Below are 25,273 nucleotides of genomic sequence, written 5' to 3'. Positions count from 1 at the left end.
AAAGCTGGAAGGCACACCAAGATGTCCTGACTTCTGTTAAAAACCATACCTCTGAGTCTGAGAAGACACAGTTGTGTGCATGCACACGTGTCTAAGTTTTATTTTAAGCTTTCCAGATTTGTACTTGCTTGTGAGAGAAACACAAGTTCCAATACTTTTTAAAAGTTTGTTTTTACAGAAAGAGCAACTTGCACTGTTGAAAGAATTCAACATACCTGCTGCAAAGAAGAATCCTGTGAGAAGCCGGTTTCTTTAAAGTCAATTTCATCATCACTAGAAGAATGAATATGGCAGGTAGTAACCTACACAAAGAAATTTCAAAGAAATTTAGTCATTTGCTTCATATTCGACAGCCACTCAAGTATACCCACACTCTGGCAGAATCTTCAGTTTCATATCAAAACAAGAAACTAAATTATTTTTTTAGTTTTCCCAGCTGCTATACCACATAAAAAAGCCCCTCAAATATTTCAATAGCATTAACACACACATGAGTATTAGGTATCCCAAAAAAAGCCAAAGCTTTTGACTATTTCAGAATGACTATTTAACAAAAAAGCCAGTCCTACAGTTGACAGTTATGTAAACCAAAATGAGACAAAACTTGCATCTTGTCTTTGTACTGCACAAGTGAATTAGTAGTCACCAGCAGTATATACCAAGACCATCCTCCTTTCCTATATATAAGATATAAGAATTAAAGAGAAACTGTCTTAGGGATCTACAGTATTTACAAAAAGGTAAAATAATCAAACTTCAGAAATTCGTAACCAAGGTGTACTTGCAGAAACAAGCATGGAGCTGTTGCCACAGCAACTGCTGTTTTAAACATTACCCTTGAAAGAAGAGATTTTTTTTTTTGATGATGATCTGATAGAACTAGTGGGAATAATTTGTTCAGTGACACTGCTATATAAGCAACATGTTCTTGGAAGTACTCATCTTCAGTCAGAACAGCACTCCAAAAGTACTTTTAGCAAGGACAGCAATTAGCCATAAAGTAACAGGAGCGACAGCTGACCATTAACACATACTCTATGAAGGAACACTAGTATAAAGCACATCTACAGATGACAAAATTTATACTGCACTATAATATACACTCCTAGAACTCCATGTTACAGATTCCCAAGTGAAGACAGGTGGTTCATGGATTCTTTTCATTTTTTGAAGAAAATATAATTCCATACAAGAGTACTGAAACACACACAAGTCTTCATACAAGACAGTCACCTTTCTATGCTCCCACAAATATCACAGGACAATGCTGCAGTCCAGACGCACGTGCAAGAGATAAATAAAGTTGTTACCTGAAGTATATTGTGCTTTCATGCTTTTTCCTCTATTTGTAGAAAGTGCTTACTTTAATAACTGGGAGTGCTTTATCCTTGCACATCTACCATTCAGCCCTGCACTGCAGGTACTACAAGCACCCTGTCTTAAAGTTAGTGAATTTTTGAAGGAAACCTGATATATCAACACTAAAACTGTGGGGAAGAATAGTAATGCACCAAAGTGATCTCTGGGCTTGTCGTGTCTGGAGAAGAACTGTTATATCAAATGACAGAAAAAGTCCATTGAAAACTAGTTCTCAGTGTACATTTATGAAAATATGCTTGTGAAGTCTACACATTTCAAGGTAATTATATGGCATTCCAAACCACAATCTGAGCTGCCCCAGATACTGCCCCCTCATGTGGGCACATTTTGAGAGGACAAAAGTTAATATACCTACTCCTTTCACAACTGCAACTTGTTGAGGGAAGAGACACCCAAAACCAAATAAGAAATTGTTTATTTAGTTACCACTATGAGTTAATCCCCAGTAGAAATCTTACCCTTACTGCTGTAACAGAAAAAAAGCTCAGGACTCATAGCTAGACATAGCGTCTCCTCCCCCATACTCTCCCTCTGGGAACCAACAGGACATAAGGCCTAAGACACATGAGTTGCTTCTCTTGTTTTCTGACAGCTGCTCTGGTTGAAGCACAAGAAAGAAGAAACTGAAAGAAGAAACCAGCATTACTCTACCCGAAAAAATAAGCGGCAGGATTATGCCAGGGAAGGGAGTGAGAATGACCAGTGCAAATTTCAGCAATTCATTCTTTACTTAAGAAAGCTCCTCACTGTTCAGACCAGTCACTTCCTAACACTAACACAGGTACTTTTCACAAATAACTCGTTCTAATGCGTGGCATTTTCTGCCTCATTTCCTGGTAATACTGAGAACGATCTTCCTTAAGAGAAAGGAACTACATGGTGATTTTTAAGGCAATCATGAGCCATTTGTCCTGTAGACTTACTTTTATGCTTAGGGAGGGTATATTCTCCTCACCTAGTCTTTAAGTATACCCCACAAACATTCAATATGATGAATAAAGTTGGAAGGATGCCATAAAGGAACATATCTGAAGTCATAAAAAGTCTCCTGTATAAACCTAGTACTACAACTTGTACAGTGTTCTTCACTGTACCAGCATCATTAATGCAGCTTGTCTAAAGGGAAAAAGAACAATTACTCCACATTTGTTTAATCTTTAGCTAGGTAAGTTTAAGTAGGTAAGCTTAGTGAAGTACTGCCTGCCTTCTACTAGAAGGACAATTAGCAGTGGATAAATAAACTCCCTGTAAAGTCTATGAAGTGTTTTGGGGAAACTCTGAGACAGTTCTGCTACATGCTCGCTTCTAAGTTTGCAGTTACTGTTGTTTTAAGAAATGTAACAAGAACTTGTTTGAAAGACAGAAAAGCCTAAAGAGTGAGGAAGAGAATGAAAGGGATAAAGCGTTCATAGATTTAGAATCAACATTCCTGATGTAAAATAACTGAAAAAGAATAGTCTCAGCTGCAGCAGCAGTTCATTATGCATGGGACTCAAGGACCACATACCTTATTCAATTATAGTAAAAGAGCTCTCTTTGTTGAGCACCAAACGATTGAGGCATTGAAAGTACTCACAAGATCAGTTACTTCCATAGCCTCCACACAGCTAACTTATTTACATAATTCTTAATGAACTTCATAAGAGTATGTATACACATAAAGATGAGATCACCTGAGCTTAGTTGAGCTGAACTGACTGAAAAAGTATGCAGAGTTCCTTGACTTAAGCAAGGTCAGTAACACATGCAGTGGGATGTCGGTAGCATTTTCCCGTTGAACTTACACAGGCTCATTTACATACTGTAGATAAAGCAATTAACACCAGCTCCTGCAGTTTTAGTTTGTACTCTTCAAGCAAACAGGACCTTTCAAGGACACTAACTTGAAGCTGTAAAGAAATCTTCTTTCTTGGTGATTGTCTCGGATGAGCTACTGCAAGATTCCCGTACAAAATATTAGTGATATGGCTTTAGTTGAAAAGTAAACTAAAAAACTGTTAGTTCTATAGCTCAGCAACTAGATGTATTTGTTGACATTTGTTGAAACTGAGCCCAAGTAAACACGAGCAATTTTGATTACCCATCACAACTTACCAGGTCTACTGTATTCCTCTTGTTAGTTTCTCCTAAAGAGCTTGTGCAGAATGTCTCCCATCGCTCTCTGACCTCCTCTGGAAGCTCTAGCATAGGAAACAGGAAAACCTCAATTTGATACTATCGACAACAGAGCATCAATTAATTTTTAATTGTTCTCTTCTTCTCTACCAAAAATACTACAAAGAACACATACATCTTCCTAAATCCATAAGGATTCCTCCATTTGGCAAACAAGTCCAAACTAAGCAGGTCAGCATCTCTTTGCATTTATTTTAGAGAGCTTTGATGCTGTTAGAAAAAAAAGACTTAAGGATGGATGGTTTTAAACTGAATGCGTCAGAACTAAGCAATATTTCCTTCTTTTACCCAACAGTTGCTTTTTAATTTGATTCATTTCTTCAAAATTTGATAACGAAAGCCATGAAGACAAACTTAAGACCATTAACGTTACCTTTAATAAGCTGTTGGACTAGTGTACTGTTTGGCCCTTTATCTGTACTATGCACAATACAATTTGCTATCCTTGTCAGATGACCCATATAGCCATGTCTTCTTCCTCCTTCAGCCCTGCAAGAGACAAAAAAGAATTCAACTGCCCACACTCGGAGCAACTGTGCTACTATATTTTGTTATAAAACGCTCTACCAGAGTCTAGCAATTACACAAGACAAATAGCATAGGGATTCTTAAGCAGAAGAGTTGCATTCTAAACCCAAAGGTTCACAAAAATACTCAAGAATTTAAGATACCAACTGCACTGACTACACTGAGCCAGTTTGGAAGACTTAACAAGCATGTAAACTACCAAGGAGGAAGCGCAGAGTATCTGAAGAGATTATTTCTGCTTTCATGTCTTTTCTCTGCACACCAACAAGATAAAGACAAAATTAACAACAGGCCCACATTTTTTAGGAAATTTCTGTTGCTGAGAGTATTTTTCAAAACCCCAATACACTGAACGTTCTCTTGGAGCTTTAAGTCCATGATCAAAAGAGAAAAAAAATTTCTTAAATCCTAAGCGTGCTCTAGTTTTGCAGACTTTCTTTACATTACGTTTAACTTACAGAGCTGGAATGGTGTGACCAACTGAAGTTTCCTGAAGTTTAAGAATGACATTTAAGTGCACACCAGAGGTACAATTACAAGGGACAGGATAAACTGCTTTGTAGAAACAGGAATCACCAGTTTTTAGAGGAATGCTTTGAATAGCTATTATCACCTGGATCCATTCTAGATCTGACCAAAGAGCTAAATTGAGAGCTCTGGCTTGGACTGAATTTCTAGCATTCAGCTGCAAGCTAATCAGATGATTGCTGTTATCAGCTTTTTAAGGTTTTGTGCTTTTTAAATGGAGGGAAAAAGAAAAAAATCAAGAAAGACCCACTCAATTAGCTAGATAAACCCCCAATGAGCTCAACTGAAATCTTTGTAAAGTGACAGAAGTTCAGGAAGTAGCTTATGTTGTGCAAACAAATCACATTACTTGATTTTCCACTGTCATCATCTAACGCAAGGTAATTGAAGTGATGTTACATTAATGCCAGACATCATGAATTAAATAGCATCACATTGTTCACAGGAACAACTTGAGAGATTCCTGTCTTATTTCCTCAACTGCTCAGGTAACACAAGCAACATGTGATGATGGTGAAGGTTATCACTTCTAATACAGGAGATGCAATGAAGAGTGCTTGTATTTGACAAAGTGGACTGATTTGCCATTGCCTAGCCAAAAAGTCTAGAATATGACTGTATCTTCTGTTAGCACATGCATATTAACCGCAGTATATCAAACAGCTTTTTACTAAATCAGATTTTTACCAGCAGAAAGCAGTCACCCTCAAAATTCTAGAGCTGCTCGCAATAACATTAAGTGACAGAATACAAAAGCATAAAAAAAAATCCATTTCCTGAAGCAGCTAAGCTAAAAATACTTTTAGATTATCTTAAGAACTTATCTTTTATATTTGGGGTCATACCTGCACAAAATTAGATAAAGGGGTGAATTACTTACAACAGTCCTCATTTCTCACAAATAAAAATCAATTCTTTCCAGATAAAAGCACAATCTGAGGTTTACAACAATATTTTCTGCTTTAGTATTTGCAAACGTGAGACTAAGTATTTAATTAATTCATCCATGTGGTAAGCACTGGATCAAGAACATTCTTATCCAACCAAAGAATAATTTTAGGTTGGATCTATGGAAATAACTTTCCATACTTCTCTCCTATGAGTATCTAATTGCTGATAAAGTTGGCAGTTCTCTATAACCTCATGAGAATACAATACAAATTTCCCACTGTAAAAGCACATGCCCTTTCTTTGTACCACCCTCTTCACCTACTTCAACTTCCTTATTTTCTGGTCAGTTACATAAGCCATATATCGACTATCTGATTCACATCAAATACGAACAGGAATATTTTGCGGAGTAGAACTGTCTCAAATAATACACCAGAAAACCAGTAACTTTCTCTCCTAGTCAGATAATTCAGTATTTTGACAAGTTACAGCTAACATTTATTGTTCAGTACCTCTGGTGAGCCAAACTATTTTACCACCTCAGGCGAAGACTGAGGAGTTTTTTTCCTCCTGATATGAACAGTTTCAGACGTCAGTTACTTGAAACTTCCACCCTTTCAAACACACATACTTCTAGAAGGTATTCCATTGCTAAGGACTTGGCTTTTACTACTTAGGAGTCTGTTGCTCCCCAATATGTAACGTGCTTTGATGTGTTTGTAAATAATTTCCAATTGCTTACTGGAGAAGAGCATTTCCTGTCCTCAAAACTTATGGTATGTTTCTGCACTTGAAGATGGTACAGTCATAGTAATATCTTATACATGGCCAGAATGACAAACTATCGTATTGTCAAATGGTCATAGGAAAAAGCATTAGAATGCTACCAAAAAGTAGTATGAGAGAAAGCTTTAATCCAAATATTAACATAAAAGTGTTTTTAGAACTAGCAAGATCAATTATGAATTGGTCATGCATTCCTTTCACAATTCAAGTCTTACATAGAAAATTGCAGGAATGAGGAAAACTAGTTACTCACTGTTTCTTCTCATTCATCTCCCATGCTTCAAGTATTCGTTCTATTAATTGGCACTTAAGGAAGAGCTGTCAAGAAAGCAAAATATCCTCAGCAGCAGTAAAGGGGAACTATGCATTTACAGTTGATTTTAACAAATACTACAGTCTTATACAAGACAACTAATTTCAGGTTCAGGATAAACACTTTAATTAAAGGATTTAAAGTTCAGAAGCAGCAGTGAGATTCCAGACAGAAACCTAACAGCTCAGCCTACATTAATTCTACTTTTCTCTATACCTGCTGAGCTGTAGTAGCATAAAGCTATTGAAGTAGCAATTTTAATTCTTAAAAATAAGAGGAACTTCTCCTTCAACGAAAATAAATACTTGCAGCTCTGCACACACGTTCACTTTGGGGCAGCGAAAGCCTACTCTATGCGACTTTCAGGTTTAACACCCTGAAGTAACATTTTAAGAAAAAACAGAAAAATATTCCTGTTCTTTCTGTACATGAAGTAACGTATAGGGGTAATGTAATGTATATACAGGGGTATATTTTATACAAGAACAGCTGCTACAATACCCTGGAGGCAGGAAAACTCAAAGTCCTGAAAACACACAACTTACATGTTTCAGTAAGAGATTGTCCCCAGTGGAATCCTGATCCGTAATTGTGCCATTTTCTGTGCTTTCAAGAGGACTTGCAAGAATCAATGCAATACAGATTTCTACTTGAGTATGCAAAAAGTTATTCCATGTATACTTAAAGAACATGTCCTGAAAAACAAATTCAACAAGGTTTACACAAGCCAAGGTCTTTTCATTGAACATAACCAACAGTCTCACCCCAGCAAGACATTTGAACGACTACACTGGAAGAGTTTTACAATAAGTATTATTGTGCAAGAGAAAATTTGTGACCTACAAAAAAAGTTAATTCTTGTGCTTGCTATTACCTAAGCACAAGGACCATCACACTGGATCAGAACAAAAACTCAGCTGTAACTGCATTTATCCCAAGGGCAACTAACCAATAATGCACTTGCAGAGAACAAAGACAGGGAAGAATGACGCTCCCCGCTTACATTCTTTCTGCTAGCCACAGCCCAGAGAGTCCCAGAGTCAAAAGTGTTATTTATGACCTTCGCAGCCCTTGACAGATTTCTCTTTGAGTTCACTTAACCTTCTAGCATCTACAGTACTGTTTGTGATGTGCTCCTCACTTCAGTGAGGCTACTTACAAAATCATAGCTACCTATTTTGAACCTGTCATCTACTAATTTTATTCTTCTATTACAGAAGGCTACCTCAGATAATCTAGACACAGTTTAAGATTACTAAGCACCTTACACAAGACAGACAAATACTGAGGCTGAGATACAATGAACGGTGTTCATTTAGTCATGCTCCTGGTTCTCCACATTTTTCCTCTCAAACATAGGAAAGATTTTTTTCAAGCTTTACGTCCCGTTACTTTAGACTACTTTTACTGCAAAACTCAAATGATTGCTGTCACTGGTAAAATGAAATTAGTTATGGAAGTACATGCAGTGAGTGGAACAGTATTAAACAATGCAAGTCTTATTACAGCTAGAGATCTCCAATTTTCCTTCAGTCCTCCTAAACTACTGACATCCTCCCATAAAGATACGTTACTGGAACTAGACAATTACTTTTTTTAACAATCAAGTCTGCACAGTAGAGCATATGTAGACTTTCAGTAAACAGCATAAAGCCCTAAGAAGTTTATATGGCTATAATTGTTTTTTCTTTCCCCTCCATTACGTAAACCCGCACCAGAAGAGCATGTTCAAACCTCACTGAATTTAGTTTACAAAACAATCTACTTTAAGAACATGCAAGTGTTCATGGCAGGTACATTACCTTAGACAACGCATCTAGGAAAAACTTCAACTACAGTGAAGTTTGCTATTTGTATACAAGTTAGCATCTGCCTGCAAACCCAAGTTACACAGAGAAATTAAGATGAAGACATTACAACCATAGCTGTATTAATTACCTGAAGGAAAAAGGGATTCCACATTAGCAAAAAGCGTGAGTTAACTGACCAAAATTTTGTTGTGCAAATCTGGCTTTCGGAGGTTTGAAGGTGTATGAGCTACCAATAATTGTCCCCTTATAGAACAGTGCTGAGATACCATTTGGTGTGCCATATATAGAGACAGGAAAAGGGGTTTTGAGGGAACAACATAGGAAAAGAATGAAAATAGCACAGAAGCCTTGAACATGGCCAAAAGCTTGTAAACACAGAAATGAAAAAATAAGTTTGTTCAGAAAATAACTTGTCATGGTTCTGCCTAAGATAGAATTAATTTTCTTACTAGCAGCTGGTTTTTGGTTTAAGACAAGAATAATGTTGATAATGCACTAATGTTTTTAGTTGCTGATAAGCAGTCAACTTATTTTCTGCTCCTCACATCACCCCACCACCAGTGATTAATACAGTTAATTAATACAGCTATGGTTGCAATGTCTTCATCTCAATTTCTCTGCATAACTTGGGTTTGCAGACAGATGTGCTCAGGGTGCACAAAAAGTTGGTAGGAGACACAGCCAGGACAGCTGTCCCCAACTGACCAAAGGAATGTTCCATACCATATGATCTCCTGCTCAGTATATAAAGCTCAGGGAAGAAGGGAGGGAAATTCAGAGTCACAGCATTTTGTCTTTCCAAGTAACCATTGAGCATGATGGAACCCTGCTGTCCTGGAAATGTTTGAACACCTGCTTGCTGATGGGAAGTAGTGAATGAATTCCTTGTTTTGCTTCGTGTGCATGGCTTTTGCTTTATTTATTAAAATGTCTTTATGTCAACCCACAAGTTTTCCTTATTTTTCTGATTCTTCTCCCCATCCCACTGGAGAGGAACAGAAGTAGCCAGGCGGTTGCATGGTCCTAGTTGCTGGCTGGGGTTAAACCACAAGACTGCTTCATATACTTTTGAAGGTGTAGAGAGTAAGAACCACTCAAATGATCAGAGGAAAACGCTGGCTTCATACAGATGAATTTCACAGTAAAATCCAATATTAGAAGTTCTTGAACAGTGCAATAGAAACCACAACGCTAACAGGCTGAAGAGTTTGTATTATACTTTCCAGCCTAACTATCTTCAGTGACAGAAAAAACAGACAAGATTTTAATAGCAATCCACAAAAACAAAGGCAGCAAGAAGTTCTCACCAGTATTACTCCTATGCTGTTAAGCTCTATAAGCTCCTGATTCACACTGCTTGTATTTGTCTGTAAAAGGCTAGATATTAATCTAATGACATTTAAACGCGTGTTTCCCACAGGTGGATCCAATACACCCCAGGTTGTCTTCATGACACTTTTCTGAAAAACAAAAAAGGTACATACATAAAGCCCACTAAAATACCTTTAAAAAACCAGCTCATCATTACTACGCACAGTGACAGAGTAGCACTTAAAAATATATACAATCAGTCCTTGAGCAGTCTTACCTTCACCCTGAAAAAAAAACAGTTTTTAGTTCTGAACACTATAGGTTATTTTAACTCCATAGACAGGAAGCACTGAACAGCTACATGAAACCAATGACACTGTAAAAATTGTTAACTACAGACAGGATCTCAAAGTAGATGCATTTTACCCAACCTTGAATAGAATTAGGAGATACTTTCTAGGAAATACTTCTCACTGGTTAATCCATGTACAGCTATAGTCTACACTGCTACAACATACACCAAACAGCTAGGTGGACAGACTCTAAATATGCCTCAACAACCCTAACTTTATACACTTGGAAACAATTTCATTAAGCAACAAGCTACTCTGGTGTCTTATTCTAATGTTACACATGAAACAAGCTCCATCTGTAGTCTTTGAAGGAGTTACTTGCAACACAGCAAGAATTCCTTTCCATGCATTAAGGGGTCCTTGTATTACAAATCATAAGCTTCAAAGTTCTCACATTGAAATTTTAGCTGGTTAACAAACCAGAACTGTTGTCACATAGCTAAGTGCCAGACAGTGAGACAAATCTGGTATTAGATACCACAAGAGCTAAAAAAATAATAAATAATCTATTAGCAAATATGCAATGAGAAGAGGAATTAATGAAAACTTCTTCCTATCTTAAGGCACAAACACACTTTGACAAAGAGACTGCTACTGCCTTCTGTAAGGCTGGATGTCATTTATGCTTGACCAGCACCACCCTCGCATCAGAAAAAAGATGACTGATATCCTGCTAGTTTATTTAGTCCATTCCTTATGTAAGGCAGAAATCTAAGGATGCTCTTTTAACTAGTGCTCAAAATGAGCAACAGATTCAGTAACTTCACTAGATGACTTATTCAAGTACTAATTATGTCCAACCATCAGAAAATACTCAAGTATCTTATGTGACCCTGCATTTACTGTAATATAGACCTGTATCTTGTCATGCTGTTGCAAGAAACATAAGACAGTTTCTTTGCATTTTATTACCTCTCCCGCATTTGGAAATCTTGAGGTCTGATCTTCTCTAGGTTAAAAAAAAAACAAAAAAACTTTAACACTATCTTGACTTCCTCATCTGCTATTTTATATACCTTAGGTCTTTAGTTTCATTTTGGCCCACAGGTCCTCTTATGGACTGTGGCACCCAGTTCAGGGTGCAGTACTTCAGTCGAAATCCTGCCAGTGAAAATTTCAGTCGAAAAATATAAATGGATCATAGGTAAACCCCCTATTTATAAATCTTGTAATTTCCTTTCGCAACAGCGTGACGTAGATAAGCTGCTTAAATCAGTTAAAAAGCCCAAAGAATTTAACATGTCTAGAGTGCAGGGTGCATGCCATGGAGCTGGTCTACTTGGGTTCTGGGCAAGTCTAGAGGAACCATGCAGGCCTCATGTTGGTCATGCCAAAGTTCCAAACAACTGAAGCATCCATAGTCCATGTTTCTTATCCAGATAGGATTTCCAAGCAGAAAACAGGACTTAACCCTAAGAATATATAGCAAATCTCTTCATTGCTTCCAGAAAGAAATAATTGCTTCAAGGCTATTCTGCCAATTAAACAAAGTTTAAGCTGGAAAAGCATGTCAATTAGCACAACGCATTGGCTCAGAAGCAACAACAATGAACAACAAAGCTCACAACAGGCTGGAAAGGAGCCTGGGCACTTGCCCGAAAGTTGTCAAACTGGGTTTTGTTTGTTATTATAACCTGCCTAAAATACAGTCACACAGTGACAGCCTTGTTTCAATTAATTTGGTAACACAAGGTTTCACTTACTTTTGGAGGCTCAAGTAGGAGTTCATGGAAGGATGAAAGTCGTGCTTTTATGGCTTCTAAAACACTTTTGTTGACCGAATATGTTGAATTGCTCATGCCTGGAGGACAGATCTCTATATGGCCTTCAAATCTAAAACATGCAGAAGCAAAATCTGATAATTAATATCAAGATTATTTCTAAAACATCTTTAAGGTATGGTTTTGACAGTGTCACAGTTCTGACGGCATGTGAAAAGAATGAAGAGGCAAGTAAAAACACAAGGTTACAAATATAAATTAAGTGTGAAATAATAGTTGAACAAAATTTTCCCAAACACTAGCCCTAGTATTTTTCAGTCTATTGTATCTGAAATCTCTAATACAGTTTTGAGATAAAACGTTACAGCTGTTCTACTTCCTCTTTTGAGGCAGATAAAGAGCTTCACTCATCTATCCTGAGCAATATAAACAAGCTGAATGTACCACAGAGATCTGTACAGTTGTTTCTCAAAGTGAAGCTGTAATAAAATTCCAAGAAACTTTTTAAAAAGACAATACCCAATCACTGCACTGTACATATTTACTCTATTCCTTGTATCCAGAAACAAACTGATGGAATGTAATTAGTCTGATCTGTCAAGTGGCATTTAAACTAGCTTCTAGAAAAAAATGCAGAAAGACGAGTAATTTGGTGAAAGCTCAGTAATGCCAACCGCAATCACTTGGTTCGCTCTTTTACTACTTCAGCTACAACAGGACACAAAAACAGTTCAGTCATAAGTACATGGAAGACACTTGCTACTGCTCAACAGTAGTTTAGTTAAATTATGCAGACATAATTTAAGCGAAATAAGAACACTTACGTCTGTCGTCTTGTCTCAAGTAAGGTCAATAGTATTTGGATTGCACTGACTATTGCAGATTCATTTTTTTCTTTATGAAAAATATTAGACAGCAGCTGCTCTATGATTTCTTGTCTAAAAAGAAGAGCATTGGCATCAGATATAACATTACTTCAGGATATAACTTTTAACAGAAGTAGCTACCATTTGCCCATGTAAAATTAATAAGGGGATAAAAGTAAGGTTTTCAATGTCAAAAGTTAAAAACTATGGTTTTTTAAGAACGGAAAATAAAATCAGAAATTCAGCAAACCAGCTTACTTCTCTAGACTTGCAAGCAGTGGATCAGGTTCTGAACTGTTCTGTACTTGCAACATCTGATCTCTGCTTAGACGAATAATTTCACAGAGTGACTGTGATGCATTTGAATGCCTCTGGAACAGAAAAACATAGCTTTTCACTATAAGAGTAATAACATGCTGAACTGTAATTCTTCAATTAAAAAGGTCAAAGTTTCAACTTGGACAAGAGTCTCTCCTACGCAAAAAGGTGAAGGGGAAATGACCACACTTAAATACTGAAATCAGCTTAATGAATAAAGCAAGCAGAAAACAATAAAACTAGAAGTTCTAACACTAGATTGTACAGCAACTTGCTGAATAGACAGACCCATAAGAGTGTCAGACTGATACTTACATCTTCATCTTGAGACGGATGTACAATTTCCACAAGCCGCTGGATAATTCTCTCCTCATTTAGCCACTGTAAAAGTGTTTGTGGGTGTTAGTAAGAATGTTACTCAAGTGAATGAATTAAACGAATTAACAAAATTAAAAGAAGTTGTTTGACAATTGCCACGAGTCATACTGTTCAGGAAGAAATTCTTTACAGTAAGGGTGGTGGGGCAGTGTAACAGGCTGCCCAGGGAAGTTGTGGCTGCCCCATCCTTGGAAGTGTTCAAGGCCAGGCTGGATGGGGCTTTGAGCAACCTGGTCTAGTGGGAGGTGTCCCTGGCCAGGGCAGGGGAGTTGGAACTACATGATCTTTAAGGTCCCTTCCAACCCAAACCATTCTGTGATATTTCTAAACAAGGACTAACAGTATTTCACAAAAAGGGAAAAAAGTAAAATTCGTGTTTCTGAGCAACTCTAAAAAAGAAAGCCTTAATTTTTAAATAAACTTTCTGGTACCAAAAAAAAAAACCCAACGTTGAGTAGGGTCCAAAACATTTTTAAAACTGTGTATGGCAGTTTTAGGTTAGCTATTAAAGACCAGAAGAGACCAGCCAATCAGGTTCTAAGTTGTCCACACCAGCACTGTGGCCCCACTGGAAATGTAATGGCAGCTCCAAGCAAAAAAGACAACCGACCAAAAAACCCAAAAAAACCCCAAAACCCCCACACATCTGATTTCAGGACATTTACCAAATAAACTTAGTAAAACCAGCAGAACATAAGCCATCTTACAGTTCACACGTCAGACAGAAATCCTTTGAGACATTTTACTTACATTTAATACTTCTTGCCGGGGCTGTGGAGGTTCTATGCAAGTCAGTAGCCTGAGCAACAAGTCCATGATAGCAGAGGTCCCTATGTGCTTAATAATGAGGTCCACAAAATCATGTTTCCTCTTTAAAAAATCCACAATCTAGAAATTAAAAAGAAGTAAGCTTACATTTCCTTACCCATATTTTACATGGTAAATGACACCAACCAGTCTAGTTTCTCTCTCCTACCAAATGGAGAAAATAAATGAGAACTTCTTAAACACTTTTCCCACCTAAAGTTTACAGGACAAGGCAAGATAAAAAAAAATAATACACATGTATGGAGTAGCAACAGTGGCACAGGACAGATCCATACTATGTGCAGTGTCTTGGGCCTCCTCTCAAGTCCAGCTTGATGACCCTAAACTACTTATAATCCAATGCACAGTCAGCCTTCCTTTTTGGTATGAATTACTCTCATCCCTGCTTACTGAGTAAAGCTCAACATAGCAAAACCCTAACATAATACAAGCAAATACAGAGCTTACTAAATTAAAGATACAGAACAGAGTCACAAACTTAGTGTGCCCAGGTGCAAGAGCCAGTCATTGTAGCCATTTGCAGCATCAGGCCACACGAACACAGAGTACAAGAACATTTCTGAACAAGGACTCCAAATACCTCTCACCTTCTATAAGAATTCTTCACACCCAATCAGACACTTACCTTCACCTCTAACAGCAACTAATGCAAATATCACCATATAAAATACTGAGCTAAGCCAAAAGTAAGCACTCACACACTGATTGCACAAATAGCTCAGGCAAAGCTGAATCAGATACATCTTACTCATCCAGAAATATTTCTTTAATCCTGTGCATACCATAAAAAAAAAGTTAGTGTCTTCAACTAGTATGGAAGTTGAATGCTCTTTTTTGACTCCGTTGCTATCCCTCAAACATGAAGTCTTAAAGCAGCATTGCAGAATGCTACAACTTTATTACATCACTTGTTAAAATAGAGATCTTTTAAGTATTTACCTGTTCTGGTTTTCTGCTTATAAGTATACTTAGCACCTTGCTGAAGAAACTGGCCAGTAAAGGGTTTAGAGGAGATTCATTTAAGAGGAAGCTGTACAGTTTCATAAGTAAGGATTCTTCTTCTCCCAGCCTATCATTGATCTGTGAGACATCTGATGTGAGCAGCTCACATGATATGTTTGGATATCTAGGGAAAAGAAAAAAAAAATAATAATCCATCACTCATACTTCAAAGCTGTCACACTTCCAACTTTGAATTCAGAACTTGGTGAGGCTTCTGACCAAGTTTTCAAGCAGGGTTGGTCTGCACTAATTAAAACAGCAAACTACTGCAAGCTAACATAACTGCACATTCAGCCTACAAACTGTTCTTTTATTTAAGAAATGGACAACTTGGTTCTCCAGTAGCAACAGGACAACACTAGGGAAGTGGGGAAAGGGAAAGATTTTAAGATCTGTTGTTAAATCCATCTGTTCAAGTACTGACCTCTCATTCCAGAAACCACTTCTTTTTTTGAAGGGGAAAAAGTTAGTTACCGAGAAGTTAAACAGACTGATAGTACTGACCAATACTGGCGAGGGAGCAGTGTGCTTATCCCTTTCTAATAACAGGGATTACATTAAAAAGGTCAAAAGGAATAGCTTCAGGATTTTTTTTTATATAAATATACACACACACTGCAACTCGGTAAACTAGTCAGTCTGACAAAGCCAGTACAGTTCAGAACACTGAGTAATTAAACTAAGACAAAACACTAAGCCATCAATACCAGTAATTTCGTGCATTTGACAGTACTATCACCCGCTCAACAATAAAGGTAATTTTTGACAGCATCAGCATCTTAAGGTTTCTAAGTGAAAGATGCTTCAATTTCAAACTCTACTAGAAACATTTACCAGAGACTTGGTTTACCAGAAACAGTGAAGTGCTGCAACTAAGAGCGTAGCTTATTTAACTTTTTTTTTTTTTACATAATGCTTTAAGGAAAAAACCATCAGCTTTCTGTATAGACAACTCTAAAACAGGCCAAAAACGGCAAAAGTGCTTTTATACGAATTGACACGTTGACTTTTGAGTTTGAATCTTCCCAGCAAACTAGCTCAAGCCTTAGCCATACACAATTATGACAGTTCTAGCTCTGCAAAAGAAAACACCATCAACTAGACTGTAGCAAGGAGTGCTACAGACCCTCTAATAAGCATTTTCAAAGCATCTTACCAATCATGAATAAAACAAAGCTAAGCACTTAACTACACTACCCAAATAGGGGTTTTCATTCAACTATTTTCTTAATAATCACAACTACAAGAGTCTTCATGTGAGTTCTGATTATCTTTTTTTGTAAGTCTCCCTTGGACAGCAATTGGTTTTGGAAGAATTTGTGGATAACAGGCTTCCATTTGAAAAATATGCAAGTATCAGAATTATTTATTTAAAAGTTCTACAAAGCCCCTTGAAAACAAACTTACTCTAAAGATACCAGTATTCTACTACACACCATTACGCAGGGATTCAAAACACACTATCAAATTAGCGGGAGTAAGTTACCCCTCTTTCAACCTTCCCAAGTCTCCCCCACCCCCCAAAAGTTTTCCTACTTATATCGAATTTTTTCATCCATGTCTTGAGGTGGCTCTTCGATAATAAATGAAACTAAGTCTTCCAAACATTCTAACTTCAGCAGAAACTCTATAAGTTTGCGATTCTGAGCCTTGCACTCTTGCAGAACATCCTCTTCATCCATCAATTCCTTCAGTGTTACATCTTCTCTCTCTAGAAGCGTATCTATGTGGGATGATGAATGGAGATCAAATTTCCAAAACATGCTGGTCTGGATAAGAAGAATATACACAGAGCATTAAGGTTACAAATCTATTCATGCAGTATTTGTAGTAACACTTCACAGTAGTATTTCATAGCTCCTAACCCCAAAGGTGCCTGCATGCATAGAAGCTTTCTAGAACTTGAATAAGATACAACAATGGATGCTGATGATCAAGAGCTACAAAATCAGGGTTGATTAAATGATAACTGAATACTCTAGTAATTTTTGTACCTTTAGCAACAGCCAATATTCTAACATCCAAAGACAAAGTTAGGAAGCTCCAGGGTTTACTTACATGAAAGGAACATGCTAATCTGCATTAAAGAAAAAAAGCATATCTTCAGTTTTTAATTTATTGAATTTGCTCTTCCCAACCTTTGTTATGAATCTATGCACCAAGTCTCAGATTCAGAACTTGCTCATCAATTACTAGAGCTGGGAGAGGATAAAATGGGCACTGTATAAATGACCTAGAGTACCACCCTTGCTGTTGAAGAAAATGCCTATAAAGGTGGAAGAATTATAAGAATTTTAACTTGCAGGCAGCACACAAAGTGCTGAAGCTAATTTCAACACAGAACCTACTCTCTCATTGTACCTCCCTCCACAAACTTGACACAGGAGGAAGAACAAGGGACAATAAAGTATCTTATGCAAACACACGAAAGGCCAGTGGCTCCAACTGCTGAAACATTGTAAAAGGCCATAACAGAAGCATATAAGGATGAGCAACTTAACCTTTCCTTATAAAATGCTTTGGCACCTCCATGTTAATTCTGTTGCTCTATGACACCTTGCAAGCAGTTGCTACTGAAGACAACTGCGCTATCAGAAAATAATATTTCAATGTATGATAGATCCAATAAACTCCTGCTTTCGCTTCTCATTAAGTTCAACAGAAGCATTGGCTCCATTACCCCCTCTCCAAAACATGGCTTTTACACGACATTTAACCTCTGACACAGTATCAGCTGGTCTTCCATGAATGCGGAATTCAAGTGGATTGAAAGAGATACTACAAATATTAGAGAACAGTAGGAGAAACTTTTCTTTCCTTACAATTGGAAGCAGCATGGTTTTGAGCAGTACTGATTTAAATACGGAAAGAAGCACTCCTTTTGCTCCTTTAATAACTGCTTTCCAAGTGCGAAGGATTGATTCAATATGTTAATTACTGCTGGGCCTTAGTGACACCAGCTGTGAGGACATGTAGTTACCACAGAGAATGTAGGTGAATAGTACTATTTTAGCAAGTAAGCTGCAGGTTATATGCAGGAGCAAGCTTAAAGACAATAATCAAACTATGCTTTTGTCATACACTCCTATAAAAACCTAGAAGAACTACAATATAAATATCTAATTCTTTTGCAAACTAAGAGGTAGACAGCTATAAGCATTTTTTTCCAAGTTAAACTGGATTCAGCATGCATACTATAGCTACTTAGAACAGTGAAGTATCAAATTCAGTACTTCAGCAGTTTAGAAAACAGATACAAGTCCAAGGATGCAGCAAAACCCTTATGACTCTCTTCATTAGCAAGACTTCCAATATTTAGCCTAAATACTGAAAAGCCTGGTATACTCACTATAGAGAAGTTTAACTGTTTTTAGGCTTTTCATTGTTACTTTAACCATTACACACTCATCACTTAATACAACCTTACTTTTCTTAGCCTTCTGTCAAGTGTTGCAAGCATACATAACTGCTCCTAGATTACATTGATTTTGTTTGACTCCCCTATCTTTAAAACAGAAAGCTATCAGGAAAAGGTACAGATAATTTCAATTGCAGTATCAGTACTTATAATCATCTGAGATTCCATGCAAGGATTAAGCGGTTAAAAAACAGAAAAACATTCTTTTCTACTAAAAGTATTAGTAAACTTACAAGCAGGGTTCAGAACAACTGATCTCAGAAATTATCTTAGATCAAATTACACAAAGTTGTTATTAAAAATGCTAGCTTGCGGGTATTCAGGCTGCACAAAGAGTTACTGTAAGCAAATGAAACTAGTGCATTATTAAAGTCACCGGATATTTTTTGTTTGGGTTTTTTTTTTAATCCTTTAGGAAGCAGATCAAACCCTTTCCTTTGTCCCAGTTAGTGAAAGTAGCATCTTTGCAAGTAACCACTATCAATGCTAATTCCAGATGTAAATCCCCCTGCAGTGATTAAAGCTCATTTCAGTAGCTTCAATGTATTTCTCAGTTACTTATTTCAAGGGAAATTCAACAACGGAAAATAGCAACAACAAGAAAAGAGGCATACTACTGCAAACATGTTACTGCGTTATTTCACAAACTGTCTCCCAGGCAAGCTCTTTTAGGGGGTGCTCCCTCAACATGTCAGGTGCCGGCCAGAGATTATTCCATCACTTTTCAACAGGAGCCCAGGTCCTTTGAAATAAGGAAAAATAAACAACATAAAATGTGCCAAAGAGGAAGTCCAGGAACCCTGAAGAGAAGAGAATTTTCTTAGGTGTTATCATTGGCGATAATCTAGAATCAGCCTACCAGAGTTCCGATTAGAAGTATTAAAAACAAAAGCTTACTGTTATTCTTCCCACAGCCTACTGTTCTACTCTCCCTCCCAAAACCTACCAATTCTGAAATTTTGAATTACCTTCATGCTTTTTCAAATTTCTGTCCCATTAACAGAGTCAGAATTAGGCCTTATGTCCAGAAATCAGGAGCGCTCCGCCCAAAATCTCACTATCTGCAAATTTATGATAAATTCCACAGGTCAGTTGGGTTGTGTTACTCCCAATGTTCAACTCCATTGCCAATATGAGCAGAAAAATCACAACAATTGGATTCAATGCAAGATGCAAAAGATTGCCAAATATGAGACATGTTCAAGTTTAGATACTACATGAAGGAAAATAATCACAGATAATACTGCAAACTGAGATGTGGAAAGAAAAATTTTGTTAAAGACACTAAAGCTGCTGCAGATATTTTACTGTCATTTGTAACTTGAGTTAGCTTTCCATAATCAGTGGAAGTTCCCAGTAAGCAAGACTAACAGACTTCCAATTCATGTAAACAGTACTTCTGAAAGTTTACATCAACTTGCCGATATAGAAGTTAGGACAATTCCAGATCCTAAGGAACACCTCGCATTCAGAAAAAAATATTGCTTTGTTTTCTTAGTTAATACTGTTAACAGATTCTTCTCTGAATGAATGCCAAAATATCATTCTATTAAGTAAACACCTGACAAATCTGAAAGGAAAGAAAGCAGTTCACCAAAATGAAGAAAACCCGTCAACTGCTCTGAGATACAGGTAACTGAAATTATCACTTGAATCGTTTGCTAAAGTGAAGAAACAAAGCTTAGAAGCGATCTTTTCAGACCAGGAAAAAAAAAATAAAAATTGAAGTCTTCTGCCTACTACATGGTGGTTCTCTCTAGAGGCCAAACGCTTAATTGGAATCTCCATCAAAAAAACAGTTGGTAACAACTGTTTCAGGAAGTTTCTCTCTAGCCTCCAGTTGACATAGCTGTCCAACACCTTTCCTGAACACATACATGCCTCTCTTCAAGCTACAGGACAAAGACATTAATTCCAGTCAGACAAGCATATAGCTTAACTTTGGACAATGTCTCCTATATTGAACTTTTTACAAAACAGACTTGTTACTTTAAAGCACTGAGAAGTCCCCTCAGTAAATAAGAAAACTATTAAAGCAAGCTGCTCATTTAAATTAAACCTTTACGCATCATACTTAGGTAAAACATACATGAGAAACATACTTTGCAAGGAGTTACTTCCAACTTGGTACCTCATACTCCCACCTAACACTTGAGTATTAGTAGCTACAAGCAGACACGGGAATCTAGACCAATGCAGAAAGAAAACTAAAAGGACCTCAGCTAGACAGCTGAAGGCTGTTTTACCCGACAACTGGATGTTAAAAACATACACACAGAGCTTCTGGCAGAAACTCTGCAGATTTTACAGCAACACCTAGTTTCATTTTTCAAGCAGGAGAAAGTCTTTCTTTAAAAAAAAAAAAAGTTTATCAGTATCAAGCTGACGATTGTGTAATGTATGAAAGTCTGAGAAATGCTACATAGAGTTATAACAAGGACTGCATTACAAAAAACTAAACTCAGAATGTTGACTGTCAATTTTCATCATATATTTTCTTACTATAGGGTTCAAGTACACAGATAAAATCAGTTACTTCTGCAACAACAAATTTTTCCATGATTGAAACACATCCTAAATTATGTAGCCTACTTCAGCAAAACATGTTTTTACAACTCCTGTGTAGCAACTAGCAAAAGAAAACTTAGTTGTTGGATGCAAAGAGAGCAACCACAAAAGAAGTCCTTGGTACCGTGACAGACTTTGAAGAAGGTCTTATGTTTCTTAGTGATAAAAGCATTTCCAATGCAAACAATCCTGCCTTCTAAAAACCAAATAGGTAGGTTTGGGGAAGGACAAAGCAATGAGGAAGATAAATTCTAATGCTTTTATCATTAAAAGAGTATTTCCCAACATTTTTAAGATCTTTAAATGCATTGACTGCTTTAAAAAGCTAAGCATGCCCTTCTGCTACCTTCACATAACCTCAGTATATTTAACTAATTCCCAGTTATGTTTGGTTTTTTCCTTTCTCCAAATGATGAACAAGTAATTAGACACCATACTAGCATTTATAAAGTGTTTATTTTGACACTGGAAATGGACCATCTGTTCAAAACAAAGCTAAGCATGAGTGCATGTTTGAAAAAATTTAGCACTAAACAGAATTACCAGTCACCCAAATTGACACTCCAGTGACTACTTCTTAAACTGCCTATTTCACTCAGCCAGAGCATCACTCTTTGTGAACCTGCTACTTACAACTGCCTGTCCTTTGCAGGCTGGGGAACAATTCCTCAAAGCATTAAATATCCCAAGACCTACTAAATGTGAAAATTAAGTACTTATACATTTAGTCTGGAATTGAGGGCAATTTGAACAAAATAATAAAAAAAAAATAAGACACCTGCATTCTAGCTTGAAGATCTAGATCAAAACAGTTCTCTTCTGTAAAGTAACGGTAATTTATAGCAATACACAGTTAAGCTACAACTGAATTCCCCACTTTTCCTCTTGATAAATGCAAGAATGAATCTCTCATATCCAGCACCACTTACATTGCTGCTTCTGCATTGAGAATTCAGGGGAAAAATAAGGAATTCTTTCTCTTCTATCCCATTAAAATAGTATGGTTTTCAAATAGTCTAAGAACTCTGCTCTTAACTATTCCTTACCTTCATTTCTAAATACCTCAAATGATACAATAGAGACCATACTTACCAAATAACCTATTTGAAAATAAATTTATTTTCCATTAAAGCAGTGAGGTTCATTCTGTTATTAGCTAGAAAGACATAAGTTACTGTTCCAAGTCTCAAGATTTAACTATATTACGTTACATCCAGCAATCACAAATAAGAAGCCCCCCAAAAACAGTAATAAGGGAGGTTTTTCATGGTACAGTTTCTACATTTCTTAAACAAATGTAAAATCAATTTGACAGAGTAAAAATCTTATGTGAACACAGAGTAAGATGTAGCAGTCTCTTCAGTGTCAGAACAGCCTGCTCAGGCCATGAATGTGAACCCTAGCAGAAATTCATTTTTGAGAAATACTCCATTACTTTCAATGACAATTAGACTGTTATGATTATATGCTACTGAAGTTTCAAAGAAACTTTGTGGAGGAGGAAGCCAATAGATGGTTTGAAATTAAAAAGAATGAAATAGAACACAAAATACAAACACCTTCACGTCAACAATTCAATACATATTGCACCCATATTTCAAGTACTGTGCACAGTTCTAGTCCTCCCATTTCCAAAAGCGCATAGCAAACTAGAAAAGATACTGAAAGGGAAACAAAACCAATCAACAATTCTTTTATGGAGTGCTGGGAGAGCTTGCGTAGGCTTGCTGCACCTCCCTTTCCTGCCTGCAGGTCGGCCAATGCTTTGCCCCCTCCCAGCCACCGTCAGACACAGGGGGCTGTGCTACCTGCAGGGAGCTGGGTTGGTGGGGGAGGTCACCAAGGACCCCTGACCCTCATACAACACTGTTGCCACCATCTTGTCCCAGGGACCCCACATACGGGATATGAAAAGCTGGACATGTGGGAAATGCTCCTTATCCAATAACAATGCTCAGGCAGTGAAAGATACAAAGCACATTTTATTTGAACATCCTTGCAAGAACGGGTGACCTAGCAAGTAGGCACACTTTTGGTTCTTGAAACACACCTATTCATTTCCTAATCCCAGCTGAGTTTTCCCTCCCCTGTTTCCCATTGGTTAGGTACTCCAGGGCTCACAGTCTGTCTGGAGGGCCTAAAACCGTTCCCAGATGTTGTGCCTCTGTTTACTTCTCCTTATGCTACACCTAAAGGGATTATCTGACTAGTTTATTTCTTTCCTTTTTGGTAAAATTGCTCAATGTCATTAGCCCTGGTTAAATGTTTGACTACCCTTCTAGACACTAATCTGGTATGAATCAGTTTGTCCTTTTGTCTATGTGATAAGAGATGTTATACAAGCCTCTGCTGGAGCCTCTTTGTCTAGTCATTCCCTTATCATGTCACCTCTGATGGAAACAGCTCTTCCCCATTGCAAAAATAATACCTGCCTTTCTTACAGACATGAGCCAACAATGTGTATTCGCAGCCCAGAAAGCCAACCATATCCTGGGCTGCATCAAAGGAAGCATGGCCAGCAGGCCAAGGGGGGCAATCCTGCCCCTCTGCTCTGGTGAGGCCCCACCTGGAGTACTGCATCCAGCTCTGGAGCCCTCAGCACAGGAAAGACAAGGACCTGCTGGAGCAGGTCCACAGGAGCGTCATGAGTATGATCAGAGGAAGGGAACTCTTCTCCCCTGAAGCTGAGACTTGGGGTTGTTCAGCCTGGAGAAGAGAAGGCTCCAGGCAGACCTTATAGTAGCCTTTCAATACTTAAAGGGGGGGTCATAAGAGAGATAGAGACAGACTTTTTAGTATGGTCTGTAGTGATAGGACAAGGGGTAATGATTTTAAACTGAAAAAGGAGAGATTCAGACTAAATATAAGGAAAAATTTTTTTTTATGATTAGGGTGGTGAAACACTGGAAGAGGTTGCCCAGAGAAGTGGTAGATGCCCCATCCCTGGAAACATTCAAGGTCAGGTTGGACAGGGCTCTGAGCAACCTGATTTAGTTGAAGATGTCCCTGCTCATTGCAGGGGGGTTGAACTAGATGACCTTTACAGGTCCCTTCCAACCCAAACCAGTCTATGATTCTATAATCATCTTAGTAAGACCTTACCATCATTAAGTTGTAAGATTCAGGAATTGTGGGGGAGTATTCCTTGTACATAAGCTAGCAACATTTCAGTCTTTTCAACTACTTGCAGGTAAAATTTCACTTACATACCAAAACACAAGATACTGCACCTTCTTCCAAATACCATCAAGAATGCCTGTGTAACCAAACAATGTTTCAGAATACAAGAGAAGCACTTTAGCATGTTCATTGACTATTGCACAATTTAAGCTTGTACTGCAGATGTAATTTCTTCCAGCCATTATACCCATTTACAGCACATATGCTTCTCAGCTAACTCCTATACTTTCAGAGGGTAACTGCATACTCTTGAGCAAAATGCAAGCAAAAGATACCATGTGGTAGTCCTTTCTTGACTGGGAGAGGAACACACCAGAGAACTGTATGAAGACACAGAAATTTTCATAACACCCTCTTTAACAGCTGCTGCTTCCTCCTCCTAATGAGGAGGCAAATTATCTAATAAGTAGGAACTTTCACTCCCCTATAAGACAAGGGAAGAGGGAGTCTGATATGGCTGCAGAACAGTTAGGAATCAAGGTAGAAATGAAATCACTTTCACCCTTATTTATGCACACTAGCTTCCCTTTTTTATGCACACTAGCTGCACTTCTATCTCAATCAGAACTAGAAATGTGTGGGGTTTTACATAATATATAGATTATATATATACACACACCCATCATGTGCATACACACACTCCCTATTATGACTGAATGGCCCAATAATCAATTGCTTTGACATGCTGAAGGACCTAAGTCCAAACTAGTTAATGTTTACTCAAAGACACCAATCTCTCAAAATTCAAGAGGTCATAACCTCCAGCAAAAGTACAAAAATCAGCTGAAGTCTAGTTTGCAATTAATTTACAAGACCAATTTTATACCAAGCAACAAGTGCATCCTCGTCAATTCCTACACTCTATCTCAAACCATAGATTAGTAAGTGTTAATAAATATAGATCTTAATTAGCTGGAA

At 37.5% G+C, this 25,273-nt stretch overlaps 1 protein-coding gene across 10 annotated transcripts in view; it reads right to left on the bottom strand.

The window, feature by feature from the left end:
- PPP6R3 (protein phosphatase 6 regulatory subunit 3) overlaps nucleotides 1-25,273 on the bottom strand; it is a 58,829-nt gene that overhangs the window by 19,899 nt on the left and 13,657 nt on the right. For 4 of the 10 annotated variants that reach the window (XM_054200411.1, XM_054200420.1, XM_054200413.1 and 1 more), the window contains 15 exons: nucleotides 19,576-19,668; nucleotides 19,222-19,349; nucleotides 16,726-16,958; nucleotides 15,127-15,313; nucleotides 14,110-14,247; nucleotides 13,297-13,362; nucleotides 12,922-13,034; nucleotides 12,622-12,735; nucleotides 11,780-11,909; nucleotides 9,720-9,872; nucleotides 7,147-7,296; nucleotides 6,542-6,606; nucleotides 3,929-4,044; nucleotides 3,475-3,560; nucleotides 216-302 (listed from right to left, as the gene is read on the bottom strand). In XM_054200411.1, the coding sequence (XP_054056386.1) occupies nucleotides 216-302; nucleotides 3,475-3,560; nucleotides 3,929-4,044; nucleotides 6,542-6,606; nucleotides 7,147-7,296; nucleotides 9,720-9,872; nucleotides 11,780-11,909; nucleotides 12,622-12,735; nucleotides 12,922-13,034; nucleotides 13,297-13,362; nucleotides 14,110-14,247; nucleotides 15,127-15,313; nucleotides 16,726-16,958; nucleotides 19,222-19,233 (1,650 nt within the window). In that variant the 5' untranslated portion in view covers nucleotides 19,234-19,349; nucleotides 19,576-19,668. The remainder of the gene's footprint in view (nucleotides 1-215; nucleotides 303-3,474; nucleotides 3,561-3,928; nucleotides 4,045-6,541; nucleotides 6,607-7,146; nucleotides 7,297-9,719; nucleotides 9,873-11,779; nucleotides 11,910-12,621; nucleotides 12,736-12,921; nucleotides 13,035-13,296; nucleotides 13,363-14,109; nucleotides 14,248-15,126; nucleotides 15,314-16,725; nucleotides 16,959-19,221; nucleotides 19,350-19,575; nucleotides 19,669-25,273) is intronic. The other 6 variants (XM_054200412.1, XM_054200414.1, XM_054200415.1 and 3 more) reach the window with 2 other exon arrangements.

The sequence above is a fragment of the Rissa tridactyla genome, chromosome 4, assembly GCF_028500815.1.
Source record: "Rissa tridactyla isolate bRisTri1 chromosome 4, bRisTri1.patW.cur.20221130, whole genome shotgun sequence".
Classification (NCBI taxonomy): domain Eukaryota; kingdom Metazoa; phylum Chordata; class Aves; order Charadriiformes; family Laridae; genus Rissa; species Rissa tridactyla.
The sequence above is the reverse complement of the archived record's forward strand: the minus strand, read 5'-3'. Positions and strand labels throughout refer to the sequence as shown.